Source organism: Canis aureus, chromosome 21 (genome assembly GCF_053574225.1).
Source record: "Canis aureus isolate CA01 chromosome 21, VMU_Caureus_v.1.0, whole genome shotgun sequence".
In the NCBI taxonomy this organism is placed as follows: Eukaryota; Metazoa; Chordata; class Mammalia; order Carnivora; family Canidae; genus Canis; species Canis aureus.
Genome location: NC_135631.1, coordinates 44,468,914 through 44,490,010, shown reverse-complemented (window position 1 = coordinate 44,490,010; position 21,097 = coordinate 44,468,914). Strand labels below are relative to the sequence as shown.

At 39.4% G+C, this 21,097-nt stretch overlaps 1 protein-coding gene across 2 annotated transcripts in view; it reads right to left on the bottom strand.

Moving 5' to 3' along the window:
* Positions 1-3,054: 3,054 nt before the first annotated feature.
* Positions 3,055-21,097, bottom strand: part of STARD3NL (STARD3 N-terminal like) — a 55,341-nt gene continuing 37,298 nt past the window's right edge. For both annotated transcript variants that reach the window (XM_077864088.1, XM_077864087.1), the window contains 6 exons: positions 18,547-18,624; positions 16,136-16,189; positions 15,905-16,022; positions 15,602-15,697; positions 4,973-5,048; positions 3,055-3,796 (listed from right to left, as the gene is read on the bottom strand). In XM_077864088.1, the coding sequence (XP_077720214.1) occupies positions 4,990-5,048; positions 15,602-15,697; positions 15,905-16,022; positions 16,136-16,189; positions 18,547-18,624 (405 nt within the window). In that variant the 3' untranslated portion in view covers positions 3,055-3,796; positions 4,973-4,989. The remainder of the gene's footprint in view (positions 3,797-4,972; positions 5,049-15,601; positions 15,698-15,904; positions 16,023-16,135; positions 16,190-18,546; positions 18,625-21,097) is intronic.

Genomic DNA, 21,097 nt, shown 5'->3' with positions numbered 1-21,097 from the left:
CTTTTGCCTCTGTGTACTATCTTTTGGCGCAATCTGAGAGTCCAAGATAAGGGACAGCATGACAACTTCCAATTCAGTGCTGGTTGTAATACTGCTCAACTCCACATTTCTACTTCTTGCCCTGAGGTAATCCTTATGATGCTTTCTTTGGGGCACTGGCCCCGGGAGAGCCATAACCAGTGAATATGCCCAGGTTATTTCCCCTTCAAAGGTCAACAGATTCATACTCATTTAAGACACTCTGGTGGTGACTGATGGGTGACCTCAGACCTTATAGCAGTGTTTCATGGGCACCATGTTTCCTGATTTCATAAGAACCCCATGAGAGCTGCACTAACATCAGAAAAGTAGAATGGTGGAGGTTTAAGTGCTTGGACTCTGAAACTCAAGTGCCTGGGTTTAAATCTTGGGTCTATAGATATTTGAACTCTCTGTGCCATAATTTTCTCATTTGTAAAATAAAGATATAGTGTGCCCTGTCCCTGGAGTTGTATGGGTGAGATGATCTAATTTGGGGGTACATGCCAGTCCTCAATGCATTAGCATCTACTGTTGACAGCTCTACTTTAGAAACAATAGATAATATACCCACACACATTAGCACACACACACCCACACAAACACACACACATACACAAAAGGTATGCACTAAGATTTATGTGCAATACCATAGTACCATCCGTAACAGTCCCAATCAACTCAAATGCCCGATAAGAAACTAAACAAACTAAATGATGTCGTATGATGGAGTAGTTTGCATCTACAAAAAAATGTAGATTGTTAAAAAAATGGAAAATTAATCAGAAAGTGTTGTTGAAGAACTATGCATGGCATGACCCTACTAAAATTGTTAGATTATACCTTCATGTGGCCAAAATCAAAACACCCTAAAAATTGAACTAAGAAATCTTCCTCCAACCATTGTCTCTACCTTCCCACCACTTACAGGTCACATTCATTGCTTGTGCATCCTTCCAGTTTTTATGTATGTGAATATGAATTTATAGATAAAATATAAATGCACATAAACTAATTTTCTTCCTTCTAACACAAAGGTAGAGTACAATATACATTATTCTTGCACATCCTTGAGCTCTTTTTATGTCAGTATAGAAGGACACTTAGCTGCACAGTTATTTCACTGGTGACTTTTTAAGATCAATTCCTTGTGATACACCAATGGATTATTTCCAATCTTTTAGTATTATAAAATATACTGAAATTATAATAGTTTTATGCCACTTTGGACTTGTGTACTAGTCATTTTGGTAGAAGTATTGCCAACTTACTCCAATAGATCTAGCACCATTGTGTACTTCTGCCACGATGTAGGTGGATGTCAGGACACTGCTATCAAATATCAGGATTTTGCTAATCTGACACATGAAAAATAATATCCTATCATGGTTTGAATTTTTCCCTGATGAGTATAACCATATTTTCATATATTGAGTCTGTTTATATTTCTTTTGTATAATATTTGTCCAGTCTTTTGACCATGATTTCTACTAAGTAATAATACTACCAAGTATGATATTCATTTACATGTGTGTATCTCTTCAAACGTGTGTAAAACAAAATGTTCAATGCATAGTAGGTGAGTGAACGAATATGTGATTATTTTTCTCATTTTCTATTAATCCTTTTAAACTAGAAGTTTTATGTGTTAGAATAAAACAATGTCTCACTTAAAATTGGGAAGGATTTTTTACTTACAATCAGCTTCAGTGAAACAGATACTTTTGAAAACCAAGTAAAGGTTCCTATGTGGAAGCAATATAAGACGCACCAGATGCAAGGAAGAGGAAATTTAATCTCGATCTACTCATTGATTCTCAGACCTCTTTAGGACAAATGCCTGGGCCTCTGCTTAGGGATCTAGAACTGTTTCTGCATGTGGAAAGCACGGAGGCACAGAGGGGAAACCAGCAAATGATGGAAAGCTGAGTGGGCTGATGTCCCTGCTGGGGCTCCTAGGCAGTGTCTCCTGTGACTTCCAGTATCTTAGCACCTTCCTTCTCCAACCCAACCTCGGCTGCCCTGGAGATACAAATTGGGGGGAGGGTGGTGGTACAGGAGATGGCGTGAGTGGCAGGAGGGTGCTGGTGTGGTGGTGGTGCTTTATTTTGTTTTTTTGGTTTTGTTTTGGGTTTTGGTTTTTTTTTTTTTTTTTTTTTTCTGCCTACGTGCCCTGTCAAATGTGGTCAAGTCATGGAAAATGCTTGAAGTCAAACAGGCCTCTGCTGGTTGGGGCTGTGCAAGCAGTGGCTTGGTTGTTGTAAGATGAAATAAGGGCAATTAAACCACAGCCAGCTTTGCTCACTCCCAAAAGATCACAGCTAATGGAAAGAAAATATTCATCAACACACACATGGTCTTGCTGTCAAACATACTCAGGCTGTGCTTGAGGGGTCCCCTATTTTATACCACGTTCCTCCAAGTAGGAGCTACATGAGTTGGGATCCTCTGACCAGGACTGTTGAGACACTGCACCCTCAGTCCACTCGAGACACTGTTCTGAAGGAAATAGCATGCAGACTTCCTGTAGCACTAGGTGATCCCTGACATTCCACCAGGATCTGCACTCTTCTATGGCAGGTGTTTTACTGAGGTTCGTACTTTTTGGTCTTGTTTTGTCAGCATAGGCAGGGTGACGTGAGACTCCTGCCCATGAAGCTACTAGCACAGGGAGACTGTAGATGTCACAACAGCAGTTGCTTCTCTCCCCACAAGAACACAGACATATGGAGGCCCTGAGTTCAAGTGTGTAATTTAATGTCAGACTGAGTCATCTCAGTCCCACTAACGGAACAAATGACTGCAAAGTGAGGCTGAGCAAGGCTCAGTAGAAGACATGCCCATCAGGTAAGTGTGCTGGGAGTGGAGCAGAGCTGATCTGACCTGCACAAATGGCTGCTTTCCAGCCAAATGACCACCAGTCAGTACACACAATTGAGTTTTTCTTGAAGGGCACAATGAATGAGGAAAGAAAACTGGAGACACACTGCCTTCCTATGAAGCATTAAGGTAAATATTCATGTTGGAAAGAAAGAGTTCACAATATAATTTAGTTTATTTTAATTCAAATTAGCCACACAAAGGGAAATGATGGCAATCTGGGTTCAAAATAAGGATCTCACACTATTTCAGAACCATACTTCTAAGAGAAAGATGTTACTTCATAATGAAAATAATACAAAAATGTCTGGTTACACTGTACATGTACTCGCATTCCCTCCCTGCCCCATTTGGTAATTCCAACACTTCAAGCCAAATGCATAATGCAAAACCAAAAAAATAAAATGAACCATTTTGATATGTTGTATTTATTACTCTGTAAAATTGTACAAAGAGCGCATAAGCGTGAGTTAAAAAACACAAGGGAAATGTCGGATGTTAAAAAAGAAATACAAAAGAAATCTGAGACATGAAACAAAACATTCCAAACTGCGAATCAAATAAAAAGATATTTTGCTTACTAAAAAAGTGTTATTCCAATATATTAAGAAGTCTTTTGATCGGGAATACAGCACAAGACTTTGCTCCAACTATTCATGAACAGATCAGACTCCGTCACACTGAACACAGGATGGATCATCACATTATCTTACCAGCCACAGGCAGGTCCTCAAGGTACATGGTCTATACAATGTCTATGAGGTATTACAATAAATAAATTCTTTATTAGCCATTCATTAAAGTCAGCAGTGGATGTCACCTTCAACTTTTAACAGGGAGACCCCAGCTCTGGTCCTTTTTTTTTCCCTGCAGTGACCTTCAATGATGGATTTTCACACTTAGAAAAAGAGAACATAAAAATATTTGAGATATAGTGTTAAAAAGTAAAGTCCTGCACTTTGCCTTATATTTTTATATATATTTACATGCCTTATATATTTTATAAGAAAGTCCATGAAGATGGCCTGTTATAGATACGTAAAGACCTGGATGTGGTCACATGAGAATTTATTTTAAGGCATTTTAGAACTTTACTATTCACATGTCCTCATCTTGGCTGTGTCTCAACCACCAATGCACAAAGTAAGGCTGGAGCGTGTTGGGGCCCTGGGGGTGTAGAAACAGGGTGTGCTCACTGGCCCCAGGCTGCCTCTGCGGCCAGTCCCCAGCTGTCCCACTTGCTCGGCAGCTCTGAGACAGCCACCACTTTCCTTCATCACTAATTAGGCAGAGCTGCTGTTACTACAATTCGCTTTGTGTTTATTTGCTGGCATGTCCGAGGCTGAAGTGTTTTCCATTGAGGATCTGAAGTAACTCAACAATGTGGCTCCACTTGAGGCCCATCAGGCTACTGTTCTGACCAGAACATACCTTTCATTAAGGCATCTCCCCAGCACTTGGCAGACCCTGGTATCATACTGGGTGAGCCTGAGTCCCAGCTCTGCCACTTGTCAGCTTTGCCGCTCAGGACAAATCACTCAGCATCCTAGTACCATGTGCTCGGGTGTAGACAGAGACTAGCAGTCCCGCCTCTCATACAACTGCTCCCCTCAACACACTGAGTTAGGGTTTGTAACTGAATAACACCTGACATGGAGACATTCTGGCCAAGTGAAGAATAATGAACTCATCCTTATTCTGTCTACGTGGATGGTAACTAGACTTATGACGGGGATCACTCTGCAGTAGTGATCTGTAGTATACACATATACCGAATTCTGATGTTGTGCCCTGAAACTTTCATGTTACCAGCCAATTTTACTTCAATTAAAAAAAAGAAGAAGAAAAAGAAATTTGAACTCTGAGGCATTTTTCACACTTGACAAATTCATACCAATGCAAAAGAATGTTAAGAGATTTTACATGAATAAACTACAACTATAAATTCAAGTGAATAGGACAAATCTGGCTATGTATTTATACTCATATTCTTGAATTTGACCTTGAATCTACTCAAAGAAGTGATCCATATGTACCCAGTTTCTTGTTAATGTTTCTGCTTTCAAAGACTCACTTTAACAGAAGTGGTACTCATAGTTCTAAAAGTGGTTTTTCACTGTCCTGTTTCTCTTCAGCTTCTTCTTCAGATCCTAGGAAAGGGAAAGAGAAAAAGTACTGTATTCCATTAAGGAAATGAACAATTTTTTTTAATTATACTATGTGGGCACCAAATTTTAAGTGGGAGATACCGATGTTTAACCTCAGTATCAAAGGTTTAGGTTAAAAAACTGTAACTGTTAAATAAAGTTTTACTTATTTCCTGGAGGAAGAAATATTTAAAATAGAATCTATGACTCATACTAATCTGTTAAACAGATATCAATGAGGTACTACTAAAAATATTCAGAGAGAACAAGAATTAATTACCTACTGCCCTTCCCTAACCATCTCTTTGCTGACAAGCCTGAATATTTTTTTTAAGATTTTATTTATTCATGAGAGACAAAGAAAGAGAGAGGCAGAGACACAGGCAGAGAGAGAAGCAGGCTTCATGCAGGGAGCCCGATATGGGACTCGATCCCAGGACTCCAGGACCATGCCCCAGGCCAAAGGCAGGTGCTTAAATCGCTGAGCCACCCAGGGATCCCCAAGCCTGAATATTTATCAAGTGCAAATAACTTTAACCTTTGGTACAAATCATTCAATCTACTTATTTTTACAAATCACTGTATCCAGTGAGTAGGCATGGTGAAGACTTCCTAATGCTGAGGGTGATGGCACTGTAGGCTGTTACCAGTGAGCACTGGTATCACTGTGCTGGGTCCTATCTTGTGAACCTTATGTTACTTGTACATTTGAGCCCACAATTTCACTCTGGAATTATTTCTTTAGAAAATATGTCTGACGAAATAACATTCATTTTCCATTAAGCAGATTCTGCTGCTAAAAATCAGGGGAAAAAATCTAGATGTCTGAGGGTAAAAGTTAAAAAATTATTTTACTTTCACTGAGTATCTTGTACCCCCTTACATTTATATAGTTCATTACAGCATTAGAAGTGCACATTTTATAAAGTAAAAGCATATACATAATGAAAAATTAGGATCGTAATTACATAGGATCATAATTACAAAAATAAAAACCTAAGTATATATGCACCAATCAGAAAGCCTATAAGAAAATAACCAGATGGCCTGAATCATTTCTGGATGTTCCAAAATATGTGCAACAAACTGACTTCATAATTTTTAAATTATAATTTTTTCAAAAAGGTTGTATAAATACCAGTAGCATGGCCACGATGATGTGAAATTACAAACACAAAACCAGCAGGAGACAAACTGAACTGTCAACACAGATGTGGCCATAGAGTTGGAAGGACAAGATCTTCGATTGCTCTTCTGTGCACTTTTTTTGCTTTTTTGTTTGTTTGTTTTTTGTGCACGTTTTTATAAAAGGCAAGTGTTACTGTCAGGGAAGGGACACAAAACAGGAGTGGTGGGAAGACAAGGGAGTGGGTGAGGGATGAAGCCTCCTCACACAGAGGAGGAAGTCTGCCTCATAGCTGCTTTCCTCTGGCCAGATAATAGGCCTCAAAGAAGACATTTTGTTCTTCTGAGAATGTCTGCCTGCATTACAGGCAATAACAAATTTGGTACAGGAGTATGAACAGCAGAGAACCTTAAGAAAAGATCGTGCCCCACATCTTAACCTCATAAATATCAGACGGCTCAGGTTAAGTTTGTGGTAACATAAATAGATAAATGTACAGTGGTTGGAGGGTTTCACTATCCAGTGTGTTAAATTGCTGTAAATCATAGTCACACTGGGGTGGGTGACTGCGTTCTCACTTTGAAATGAGTCTAAGGCAGATGATCATACCACATCTTCCTGTTTCTGGGCTTACGTTCCACCCCACTTGTCAGGCTAATGGCATTTGAACCACAAAGAGCTGACATGTCTTGAAATTATTTGGGAGTTCTAAATAAAGCCAAACTTTTAATTAAAACATAATAACAGGTATGTTTTATGTAATTTAAAAGTACATGCTAGCAGGGCTTTCTGGTTATGGTCAAGTGAGGCTAACAAATCTTGAAAAGCAGCTATACAACTGGACTAGATGAGCAAAACCAACCATTTCAAAAGTTGGGAAATGTCCAAAGACATACAACAATCTAAGAAGCGTTTATGATTGAAAAACGGCAGAAAGGAACAACAGTAGTGCTCTTACCTAGAGCTGATCCCATCCCTTCCCGACCTCCCAGTATTCAAGTCAATAGGTATGAAGGTTCTTTAAGACAGGCCAGGCCAGGAGGACTGGCAGCAAAATTACACAGCTGAAGGAAGCTGAGTTACTTTGGGGTGGAGAGTGATGTGATGGTGAACTACAAACTCAGTGGTGTGCAAGCAGGAAGGTCATGGGCTCTGCTGGTCTGCGGTTGTGGTCATGGCTGCAGCAACCATATGCTTGGCTGAGGCTGTGTGCATGATTAACAGAGACCCAAAAGAGCCCAAGCCAGCCAAAGACTCTTGGTCAATCCTGAGGCTTTGGACATATGCAGAGGAGATGTGAAAAGACTCAGGAGAGAGTACAAGCAGAGGAAAACTTGAAAATCTCTAAAATCTGAATATGCTATTCTATATACACCCATAATATTTGTCAGAGAATGGAATTTTTTTTATTTCCAGTATAATGTATACTGTTGTATTAATTTCAGGTGTACAAATAGTGATTTACCAATTCAATACATTACGATAAATATACTCTTAATCCCTTTCATCTATTCTACACATCTACCCACCTACCTCCCCTCTGGTAAAAAGTTTGTTCTCTATAATTAAGAGTCTTTTTTTTATTTATCTTTTTTTTCTTTCTTTAATCCCACGAGTAAATGAAACCAAACCATACGCTATTTGTCTTTCTGACTAACTTATTTCACTTAACAGAGGATGGAGATCTTATCAAGGTGCTTGAGCACAATCTCCATCCAATCTTTGGCTACCACTAAACTATACAGACACACAGGTGAACCTACGGAGCTAGACTTAAAAATAAATTAAAAAAAGAAAAAACTGAGTACAGCCATCAACAATCGTATACTGCAAGGGACACAATTTCACAGGTTTAGCCTAAACAATTTTTTAATTTAAAAAAATTACAATAAAAGCAAACTTTTGGGGAGAACAAAATTAGATTCTCGAGTTGCTACTATGTTTTTTCAACAAAATATTTTCAAATTAAAAAAAAAAGAAAGGCAAAGATTCAGAAACTGTGTCTATTCTCAGGGGACAGGGAGGGAAATCCTGACAATTCAATGGAAACTGTCTTTGAGTGTGTCAGCAAAGTGTGAGCATTTTATTTAGCAAAGACTTCAAAGCAGCTATTATAAATATGTTCAAGAAAGTATAGAAAACCATGTTTAAAGACGTAAAAGAAAGTATGACAATAATAAATGAACAAAGAGATATTCTAAAGGATGGGACAAATTATTAAAAAAAGAGAAAAGATAGTTTTTTTTAAGATTTTATTTATTTATTTATTTATTTATTTATTTATTTATTTATTTCACAAAGAAAGGCAGAGACATAGGAAGAGGGAGAAGCAGGCTCCTTGCAGGGAGCCCGATGCAGGACTTGATCCCAGGACCCCGGAGTCACAACCTGAGCCAAAGGCAGATGTTCAGCCACTGAGCCACCCAAACGTCCCAAAAAGATACTTTAAAAAGTAAAATGTGGGGGGTGCCTGTGGCTCAGTCAGTTAAGAGTCTGCCTTCAGCTCAGGTCATGATCCCAGGGTCCTGGGATCAAGCCCCTCATTCAGCTCCCTGCTCAACATCTGCTTTTCCCTCTCCCTCTGCCTGATGCTCCCCCTGCTTGTGTGCGCGCTCTCTCTCTCATAAAATAGTAAAATATATATATATTTTTTAAAGTAAAACGTAGAATAGAAAAATATAGTACTTTAAATGAAACATTCTCTAGGAGTTTAAAAAATATATTCAAATTGGCAGAAGAAATAATCTGTGAATCTGAAGATAGAGCTGTATAAGTTATCCAAGCTGAGTAACAGAGAGAAAAAGACTTAAGAAAAACTGAACAGAGCTCAGAGACAAATGAGATAGCATTAATGGCATGGGACTCCCAGATGGAACAGAAAGGGGAAAAAAAAAAAAAAAAAGAACATGAAAAATGATTTGAAGAAACAACGTCTCAAACTTCCTTATGGCTAAAACACCCAATTTTGTTGAGAAATATTAATCTACAAATCTAGTAAAACAAATAAGATTAGGATATACACAAAGAGATTCACCTAACAGTAAACCTGCTGAAAGCCATGAGTGCATGAAAATAAAAATATAACACATCAAATTTCATAAGAGGTTGCTAAAGCAATGCCTAGAAGCAAATTTATAGCTTTAAATGCCTACGTTAGGAAAGAAGAAAAATCTAAAATCAATCATAGAAAAGAAAGCAAGCTAAACTCACCCAAATAGAATACAGGAAATAAAAATTGGAACAGAAATAATTGAAGTAGAATAAAGAAAAACAAGAGAGGAATATCAATGAAAACAAGTCAGTTTTCTAAAGTATCAACAGGTTTGATAAACCTCAACCTAGAGTTACAAAGAGAAAATGAAAGAAGACACAAATTACCAAAATCTAGAAGAAAAAAAATAAAAAAGGAACATCACTACCAATTCTATAGAAATTTAAAATGATTATAAGGGAATATTATGAATAATTTGTCAAGAACTAGATAATTCAGAAGAAATGATGAATTCTAGGAAAACACAAATGATCAAAAGAAATAAAAAATCTGAATATATCTGTATGTAATAGGCAAAGAAACTGAATTCGTCATTAAGATAATTCTTGGCCCAGATGGTTTCACTGACAAATCTATCAAACATTCAAAGGAGAAACAATATTAATCATTCATAAGAATTCATTTGGAAAACAGTGTGTTTGGAAAGACTTTCTAATGTACTCTATGAGATCACCTGTACTGATATTAATGCCCAGGACATAAGAACACTACAGACCAATAGGCAAAATATCATGAGTATATATTTTATATGTACATATATGCACAAACATTCTCAGGAAAATATAAGCAAATCAAATCTACAAAAATAAGAGTGGATTATACAACATGACCAAGTGGGATTAATACTATATAAACAGTTGATGTGACATCCAAATATTAATGTACATCATCATATTAATTAATTGAATACAAGATAAAAACCGCATTATCATCTCAACAGATGCATAAAAAGCATGTGAAAAATTTAATGCCTATTCATGATAAGAACTTTCACTCTAAGAATAAAAGCAAACTTCCTCAACCTGATAAAGGACATCTGTGAAAACCCATAGCTAACATCATACTTAATGCTGCAAGATTGAATGCATCCCCCCAAAGATCAGGAACAAGATAAGGATGTCTGTTCTTGACGTTTCTATTTAACATAGTTTTACAGTTCTAGACAGTGCAACTAGAAAAAAGAATGAAGATATTTAACAGAGTGAAAATTTAAAAAGTCTTTAACCACACATGACATAATCCTGTATGTAGACAATGCCATGGAATCTACATATACACAAAACCAAAACTAGAACTAATGAGCCAGCTTAGTTAGCACTGTCACGAGGTACACATTACATACACAAAATATCAGTTGCATTTCTATACACTAGCATGACAATATGGAAGTGAAATTAAGGAAACAATTCCATTTACTGTAGAACTAAAAAGGATAAAACACTTAGGAGTTAATTCAATAAAAGAAGAGCAAAACTGTGAAAATTACAAAACAATGCATAAATGAGTGGTAAATATCAGAAAGGGAGACAGAACACGAGAGACTCCTAACTCTGGGAAACGAACTAGGGGTGGTAGAAAGGGAGGTGGGGGGGGGGGTGACTGGGTGACGGGCACTGAGGGGGGCACTTGATGGGATGAACACTAGGTGTTATTCTATATGTTGGCAAATTGAACACCAATAAAAAATAAATTTATAAAAAGAAGAAAAAAACAAAACAATGCAAAAAATTAAAGAATAAATAAATGCAGAGAGAGTCCACATTCATGGATTAGAAGATTCAAAATTGTTGTGATGGCAATTCTTCCCTAATTCAGCTATAAATCCAATGTAGCAGTCTTCATTCACAAAAATTAACGAGCCCATCTCAAAATTGACATGAAGACCAAAAATTGACATGAATAGACAAAATATTTTCAAAAAGAACACGGTTGAAGGGATGATATGGTCACCCTGCAAAAGCAGTGTAGGAGGGCACACTCAAAATTTGATTTGGATGAGGAGACTGATGATGCCACACACACAGAGGGTGTCGAAAGGTTTATTACTGACACATGGAGTTCTGAGGACAGCAGGGTGGGCCTTTCAAGTAAGGCCTTGCAGGACTTGATTTCAAGGCTTACAGAAAGATTAAGTTACAGTAACAAGCCAGTGTGCTATGAGTGCAAAGAGAGCACACAGGTCACTGAGAGAGACCTGAGAGCCCAGAAATAAACACTTACATTTATGGTCAAATGGTTTTTGACAAATGTGCCACATTAATTCAGTGCAGGAAGGGATAGTCTGTTCAACAAATGGTACTCCAACAACTAGATATCTGAAGGCAGAAGAATGAACTTAATTCCCTACCTCCTCCATACATGAAAATTAATTCACCATGGACGATAAACTTAATGGAAGAGCCAACACTATAAAATCTTCTAGAAGAAAATATAACAGAGAATCTTTGCAATACAGGATTAAGGCAAGGTATTCTTAGATGTGGCCCCAAATACATTATCCATAAAAGAATACATTCTGATAAACTGGACTTCACCAAAATTCAAAACGTGTGCTTCAAAAGGCTCCATGAAGAAACTGAAAAGTCTACAGCCTGGGAAGAAATATTTGTGAATCATATAAAGGACTTTTATCTGATAAAAGACTCTTACCTAGAATGTATAAAGAACTTTTACAACTCAATAAGAAGACAAACAACATAACTTTAAAAAAAAAGGGGGGGGGAGTGGGGGGTAAAAACAGACATTTCTCTAAAGGAAATAAATGAATAACTCTCACAAGCACATGGAAAGGTTCTCAAGGTCATCAGTCCTCAGCGGCAAATGAAAAGCACAAGGAGAAAGTACTTCACACCTTCTAGAATAACTAGAATGAAAAAGACAGCCTCTGCCAGGCACTGGTGAGTACGTGGAAAAACAAATCCTTAGATACTACTGGATAGAATGAAAAATGGTACAGTAACTTTGGAGAAGACTTTGGCAATGATTTGAAAAGTTAAACAGAAACTCACCATCATACACAGAGAGTCCTCTCCTAGGAATTTAAGAAAAATAAAAACAAATGTCTCCACAAGGACACGCACATAAAAGTTCATAGCAGGATTAGTCATAATAGCAAAAACTGCCAACCATTCCAATGGCTAACCACTGATGAGTAAAGAAAACACTGTATATATATTCATAAAAAGGAATATTATTGAGTCACATAAAAGAGGAAACTACTTACACATGCTACATCATGAGTGGCTTGTCAAGAATATTATAGTAAGAGAAAGAAGCCACATGCAAAAAATTACATATTCTGTGATATTTATGTTAATTATCCAAAAGGGGCATATTTTCAGGAGAGAAAGTAGATCAGCATTTTATCTAGGAAATAGGAGTGATGATTTGATTAAAAAAAACTATTTTTGGATGATAAAAGTGCCCTATAATTATACTATGATGTTGGTTTAAAAAGTACAAATTTACTAAAAGCCATACAATTGCATATTTACAATGGATCAACTTTATGGTATGCAAAGTATAACTCATTAAAGCTATTCTTTTTTTTAAATCAAGGTTTTGTAGTATCCTCAGTGGTGATGTTTTAATACACTTCAAAATTTTTAATAAAAACTAGAAAAACTGTGTGTCAAATTTATTGATTATCTGTAAGGTGACTACAGAATTGATCATCTAAACAAGAACATTTCCTAGAGATCAAAGGAGTATAATAATAATTACATGGACCCACAGGAGTAAGCTAATACTGTCCAGGGCAAACAAGCATGTGTGGCTGGTTACTATTAGAAAGTATCAAAGCAGAATTACAGTGTCTTTCCCTAGATTTGCTTAGCACAGAGTATATTATGCAACTGAACTACTCTTCAAATGAAGTCTTTTGATGATGAGGTGACTAACTTTTCCTCAACATCACAATGGGTTCACTTCAGCTGTCTGACTACACAAACAACTTCATCCCAATCACCTGACAAAGGACTGTGCTTCCTCATTCCTTCTACTGAATACACAGGTAAGCACGATATGGTTAGACGAATATGTAAACCTGCAAACACACCACCTTAATAGCCTTTAAAAGTAATCTATCAAAAGGTGCTAACTTTCAGAATCTCTGTGATACTAAAATTCAGGCCAATCCTTCACAAGGAAAAATGCTAACATTTTAATTTTTGTTGACTCTGATTTATTTCTCTTCCTTTCATCCATTCCTTCCACGGCTATAAATAAATGTACTCTGTGCCGGCACCACACTAGGTGCAGGAGAAAGTCAGGAGAAGGCAAGCAGCCCCCAGGTGCCCTCTTCTCCACCAGGGACCAACCAGCGCCGCATCAGTCCCAGGGCAGCAGAAGCACAGACGCCTGTTCTGTTTAATTTTCAACCACTGGCCTCATGAGCCAACAGTGCTTTAGAGTTGAATCTTCTTTTCTAGGCACAGTTTTTAATTCCAATAACAGTTTTTAATTATAATTCTTTCCTAACTTGAAGGTTCAGCCAATGAAAATATAATACAATAAAGTAAGTCACTTTGAACACTCCTTCTCTCCTACTACACACTTGCATTTTGTCTTGAACAAAGCAGCTTCCCAGCAGAGCACCCTGACCAGGTTTGTTCCAGATCAACTCCGGAGCCCAATGAAATGGAAATGCTCCCAACCACCACTAGGTGGGAGTACAAGTCAGAGGCAGGAAGCCAGTGGATTCAGACCTGGGAGCTTGAAGAAGAATGTCTAAGGTGGGATTCCTCCTGTTTATCCTGCCGCTCTGAACTTCTAATTAAGTAAACACATCACTACTGAGAACTTTTATTACTCTTAGGAAAATAAAAGCTATACAAAAGCATGAACAAGAATGCAAACTTCCTCTTTCCAAAAGAATGAGTCCTATAACAAAAATACTCAAGGAAATAACTCTCATGAGGTATACAAAAGGTTAGTACTTACTTGAGTTTCTGTTGGCTGAGAAACACATTTTCTGCTAATTCATATCTGTATTTCATCTGATCCTATGCTTTCATATTTTAACCTGCTTTTAGAAGCAATACCAAGAGTCCAGAATACCATGTTACTTGGAGTTCCCCTGATTTGCTATGTCTCATTGCTGTCTCACTGATCACTCACATGAGTCTTTCTGCCTGGAAACTGCTGTACAGTGTGTGTGTGTGTGTTCAATTATTCACTGAGCTCAATGCTGGGAATACAATAATGCAGTCTCTAACTCAGGTCCCCATCCCCACGGTAGGAACAGCGAGGTCAGCGCTGAGGGCAGGGAGCCAGCACGGATGACAGGGTGTAGGAGAGGTTCCTAAGGAAATGCAGAGAACACCCTCCCAGCAGCCTGGGGGTGAGGGTGGGGTGGGAGAAGCTTTCTCTCCTGTGAGTGGAGAGTAGGACTCCCGAGGAACAGTGGGAAGGATAGAAAAAGCAAGCTGAGCAATGGCCTGGGGGTTTTGGTACATAGTGTTTTCAGAAAACTAAGAGACACAAGGAGACAGGACTGGGAGTTTGGATAACTGCCTATGGGAGGTCAAATGGTGCTTTCTACCAGAATGAGGACCATGACTTACTTAATCCTTTCCCCTACTGAAGGCTGTTGTGCAGGAGAAGATGTGATCAACACTGTGTTTCCATTAATACTGAAAGGCCACACATGGATTAGCTGTGAGCATGGACTCCAGCCCTGAGCCGGGTTCAAATCCCAGCTCCATCTCTTACTCTTTGTATGACTTTGCACAAATGACTTCCAGGGTTAATGAGACTTTCACATCCTAGAGTGGCTTGAGGAACCCATGGAATAAATCTAGTGTTCTACTTCACATGGGCTGTCACATGGTGACTGTGACAGGAGGCAGGAGGCTGGTGCAGAAACCGAAGCAAGAGATGCTGAATGCAAGGTGAAGAAACAGGAGGTGGGACAATGATGAGACACAGGAGGCAGAAATCCAGAGGGTGGACATGGCCTAGTGAGTGATGGGATGGGAGCCTCTAAGAAAGGGCAGGTCCCCAAGGAGGCTCTGGTCTCCATCACCAGCAACCAGGTAGACAGAGCTCCATCCTCACATAGGGGGTCCTGGAGGATGGTCAGGTGAGGGCATGGCAGGTAATCAGAGAACATCCAGCCCTTCCCCTGGTCTGCCTGTCTTCTGAGATGCAGAGGGCACATCACAGGGTCTGTGGCCCTTGGAGACATTTGTTTTACACTCTGGGTCTTACCACGGGTCCCACAGCAAGACCAGGTCTCAGTTACTTTCCTGTCTCCATGCCTGCTGTGCTCCATGTCTGCTCAGTGTTCTGAGAGCAGAGGGAGGGAGGAGACGGAGGGAGGACTGGGCTTTTGAGTGATGAATGTAAACACAAAGGAGAATCACAATTTTTTTTTACCTGCTTCGGATTCAGGAGGAGAATAAAACTGACCATCAGAAAGACCACCAGGTATAAGTGCTGCCCTCTCTGAAGCATCCTGAACTATCAGGAGTCCTGGAAGAGAAGAAATTCAAATGCTGGGAATGATGTCATACTTCTGGTAGCTTCTGGGCAAGGTTAATCACAATAAAATGCTGTTATCATTATATTAAAGGAAGGCTTAGCAAAAAGGTAAGTTCTGTTCAAATCAGGACTTCCAGGGTCTCCCTTCTAGCTTGGTACCTAGCTGGTCTCAGGAAGCTAATCTGGGGAGACACTCACTGTTTTCCTCTTCTGCCTCTTGAGGTAAGACTTTGAAATCCAGGAACCAGGTCTCAATCCAGGCCAGGAGGAAGGAAATGATGGGCAGCACATAGCCGAAAGCCCCTTGAGAGAAAAGCTGGAAGGACAGATGTGAGCAGGAGAGGGAAATGCAATTACCAGGAGCTCACAATGGAAAATAAGGCTTCGCCATTATAGATGGTAATGGTAAGAGAACATGGGAGGCTGTACCTTTGAGAGGATCACTTTTGCGAGTAAAAAGGCACTGGTCACTGCTGTCGTCAACTGAAAGACACATCATCCAACATCATTTGCATTAGACCTTTTACATTGGGAAGGCACCTGCTCCCAAAGATCCCTGTCTGAGCCAGAAGCTCCCAATGCCTGGAAAAGCTCTGCCCACACCACTCTGTCCCCGGCCCCTGAACCGACACTGGCCAACATGGGCTTCTCCATGGCTCCCAACCCCACTGGCTGCTGGTGCTCTCCCTCCTCCCAGGGTCTAGCAGGCCACTGTGTGTGTGTGGGGGGGGGGGGGGGGACCGAGTTTTGTCCCCACAAGGTCCAACCTGCAAAGGCACTGTCCCCACAGAAGGGACCCCTGAAATGCAGAGCCGGGGCTCCCCCTAGTGGTTAGGGAGCCCAGGGATCATCCCACAGGACCTGGGCCTAGTCTCTCCATCCCCCAAAGAGGATTCCTAGCAACATGACCCCTGACCAGGGTGATACCAGCAGGAGCCTGACAGAACAGGGATCAGGGGACATGAGGTGTCAAGCTCTGTGAGTATAAACACAGTTGCAGAGTCAGTATTTTTTAGCAAATCACCCCCCTACACGCATTTATATATATATATATATATATATATATATATATATATATATATATCCACACACACACACCCCAGCCAGAGTGAGCTATATCTGAAAGAGAGGAGGCATTTTACATTCTGACACAAATTAATTTTATAGGCTGACACTTAGTACCTTATTAGGTACCAGGTGAGTCCTCCTTCCAGCTGGCTGACCCCTCTCTGCAAATGTTTTTAAAAGGAAAAATAAAAAATAATCAAATGGATGTGCTAAGCATGACCTATCGTTTCATAATTTGGAGTAGATATTGGATACTTTCTAAAAACTCGGGGATCCCTGGGTGGCTCAGTGACTGAGGGCTTGCCTTCGGCCTGGGGCATGATCCTGGAGTCTGGGGATCGAGTCCCGCATCAGGCTCCCCGCAGGGAGCCTGCTTCTCTCTCTGCCTGTGTCTCTGCCTCTCTGGGTCTCTCACGAATAAATAAATAAAATCTTTAAATAAATAAATAAATAATAAAAACTCACTGAGTATCACTCACGCCTCTGAAACAAATATCGAGACAGATGGTCTGACAAACACTAGTGTACGTTAAAGAAACTTTGGAGTAGAATGTCTCAAATGGGATGGCTGAAGAAAATCAGAAAGACACAATCACAGCTATTTGTTACCAGTAAAAATATATTCAGGACAGGGAGTCAAATCTGGCTAATGCTGTCAGCCTACATCTGAGACACATTAGCTTGGGACTCAGCTGAGGGTCTGATGTCCCACCTGTGATTCTGTGGATGCTCAGAAGAGCTGGCTCCTGGAGGACCACGTCTTAGAAGAGGGTCCATCCCCAGCTGGGCAAGCTTTGCTGGCCCACACACACACACCGAGGCCTCACTCCAGAAGCAGAACTGCAAGTATTCTGGAGCTGCTCCCTCCAGCTTGGGGAGCTCAATGTTATCCCCATACACCTGCCTTATTAGAGCTCTTCAAAAGGTCAGTATTCAGACATCTGTGGAAGTAGCAAAAATAACTGAGGCAGAATGGCTTATAATTCTTCTTTTAATCAGTAAATATTTACTGATGGTGAAGAGCAAGTGCCAAAGCTCCGTGCCGGATGTGAAGAAACAGAGACGAGGAAAAATACCACTGCCTTCAGGGCTCCTTCACCTTCAGTTAAGTGTCTGACTTTTGGTTTTGGCTCAGATCAGGATCTCAGGGTTGAGACACTGAGCCCCACTTCTGGTTCCAAGCTCTGCAGGGAGTGCACCTGAAGTTCTCTCTCCCTCTCCTGCTCCCGCTATGTGCTCTAGCTCTCTAAAGTAAATAAATGTTTAAAAACACCACTGCCAAAAAAAAAAAAAAAAAAAAACCACCACTGCCTTCAAGAAGCCTGAAGGTAACAATATAAAAGGAGCACAGGAACTTTTCCCTTTGATATTAGAGGGAGGGGAATAAAATAGCAAGAAAGGCAATGATCAAAATAAGCAGAGAACAAGTCATGAAGAATTACCAAGCAGTTTCAACCAAAGGGGAAATTTTCACAAGTATCTTTATGACAGAGGTACTGATTTCATCATTCATTTGCAAAATGAGGCAGAGGGTGTGTTGGTGTTTGGCCAAGAACCATTGTTGGGTCTCTATGTTCCTCATTTGGCTCAGTATCCGTTGAGACAAAGCTAGTTACTCATTGCCATTGGAAAGAAGCCCTGGAGTGTTGAACCTACTGAAGCTAGAAGAATTCAACCCAGATGAAAAGCACATTTTCTCCCAACCTGTTGCTGTGAGCAGGCCTGGGCCACCAGCACTGGAGAAGATGAACAACTCGCACAGACATACTCACCGCTATTGCCCACCAATGGCGCAGTCTGCATACAGCATATGCAAGTATTAACACTTTAAATCGAAAAACTGCCAAAAGCTGTATTAAGAAAAAGACAAAGTAAGTTTTAAAAAACAGATACAAATATAAAATAATGGAGTTTTATGAAGAACTCACCAAAGCATCTTTATTATTCTGACTTAACTGATGACTGGCACTGGGCTATAGATCCATATTTGGGATCTCTGCTTTAGAATTTATGGAATACTGCCCAAATAAGGATTCAAATTCACTTCCCATTATCAACACCATTTTTATTTTTATAAAAATAAAACACCATTTTATTTTTCCTTTCTATTTGAGTACACATATATTTCTGATATGCTGTTAAGACTGGAGAGGATGCTCTCAGAGTTGACTTTCCCACTCCTGGTACAGACACTCACTTTTGAAAGAGACAGGTTCTTAGTAAAGTCCACTGTAAATCTCTGGGTTACAGGGTTACTGGGAGAGTTCTATCCAAGTAGCTACCACCCGATTACTTAGGGTAGCTCTGTAACATTTGTGAAATCCTTCATGTGTATTATTATCCCATGTAATCCCTTTGTCAACAATCCCATGTATCAATTACTGTCATTAATCCCACTATACACATAAAGTAGATAGAAAAATTATACAAGGTCACACAACTCCTTGGGGAGGAAGCCAGGACTTGAAACCAGGTGGTCGGGCTCTACTGAACCACTATGGCACAGCTGTCTTTGTAATTCTCATTTAGTAAGGAATACACATAGAGTAAGATTTTACCAATTTTCCTTGGAAGACATGCCTATTGTGGATAGAGAAAAGTCAGGTGACTCTTGAGCAGTGCCTGAGGGCAGGAGTCAGCCAAAAGTTTTTCACTAATCAAAACTACTGAAAGGTTGGAGGCTGACAGCCTTTTTGCAGCCACTGACCAGAGGACCACACTTAAGATCCTTTTACGTAAATGAAGGTCACAGGTTATGTTTTGTTTTAATTTGCTGTTTTCATTAAAAATGTATTTTCCAACAATCTGCAAACTGTTTAGCTTCTCTATTCATTCTAATTCTAGCCCTGCATTCTGGGTTTGGCAAAAGGATAAGTCTTCTTCAGCCCTCTATGTCAAAGTCTCCCTGGTCCAAAGGTTTCCTGGAGGCTGTGTCCATTTCCAGGCCAGACATATCAGTCCTTTTAGTCTGAGCTAATGGGCCCTGACTATTTGTCCAGGACCACTGACTTCCTAAGCATAAAGAACAGACAACTCTCAGAGATCTGGCTGATAGATTAGCCTGGTTTCCTGGCTGAGGCTAGTTTAAGATAGATTCAGCAAGGGAAAGAAGAGGAAAAAGGGAAATAAATCTTGCTATTATAGGTCAATTGTTTTTGAAGACAGAAATGTCAATAAATATGGGATCTATCACCTCTGCCACGAACTTTAATGACCTGGGATGGGTCAAGACACCGAACCAAAGAAACTCAATTTCCTCACTTGGAAAAATGAGGGAATTAAAATTATATTAGTGATTTTCCAAATATTCTGTAGCAACCAAACACTTTTTCAACACAATCTTATTGGAAGTCAAACATATCATACAGAGAAAAATGGAACTACTTGGGTTGCAAGATGTCAATGACAGGGAACCCTAACCTCTGCTTACTGGGAGTCACAGCTCCTTCCCCATACACACTTCTGCAGGCCCCTTCAGAAATAAAACAACAACAACAAAAAAGCCTTCTAGTGTAGTTTGAAAACCACTAGAAAATATAATTACTCAATTACTAAAATTCTCAACCAAAAATGATGATGATGATAGTGACAGCAGGTGGTTCTTTGAGCTTCCAGGATGTATCAATCATTGGCCTAAATGTTTTCCATGCATTATTTTATTTACTTTTCAGAACTAGGGTAATCTTATTTTACATATGAAAACACTGAAGTTTAGACCCAATACATTAAAAGATGTACAAATAGTGATAGTGGTGTGAATCAAACCCAAGTTTTTCTGACTGTCGTGCTCTTAACAACTGTGCATAAAGCTTCTGAGGGTAGTGAACAAAGTAGATAAAATGAATTTGGAGGAATTCACTGTGAATATGAATTGCCCACACTACATCTAACATGATGTTACAATCTGATTTATTTACACTATCAACTATAAAAAGATACTGGGGAGACATACCAAACCCAGTGCGAGTTACAGTGTGCCCTGAAAGATTGTAAGCATTCTTTTGAATGAAATGAAGGCCTTGTCTATAGAGAATCACATCTGTGTAGTTCTATAACTAACTAAGGTTGCCCAGAATTATCAACAGATAACTTTCCTTGAAAACTCCAATTATAGAAAAATGAAATGTTGTATATTAATAGAAGTACACTCAGAAATCTATCTCAAGGCAGGAAAGGAATGGCATTTTCATCATGTTGTTATATAAACAGGTCAATTTTCCTGTTAGTGATTAGGGTGGGTCACTGGCTTCTATGAAAAGAATAAAGGCTCCTTCTGACAATCATTATATGGTTTCACTCATATGGGGAATATAAAAAATAGTG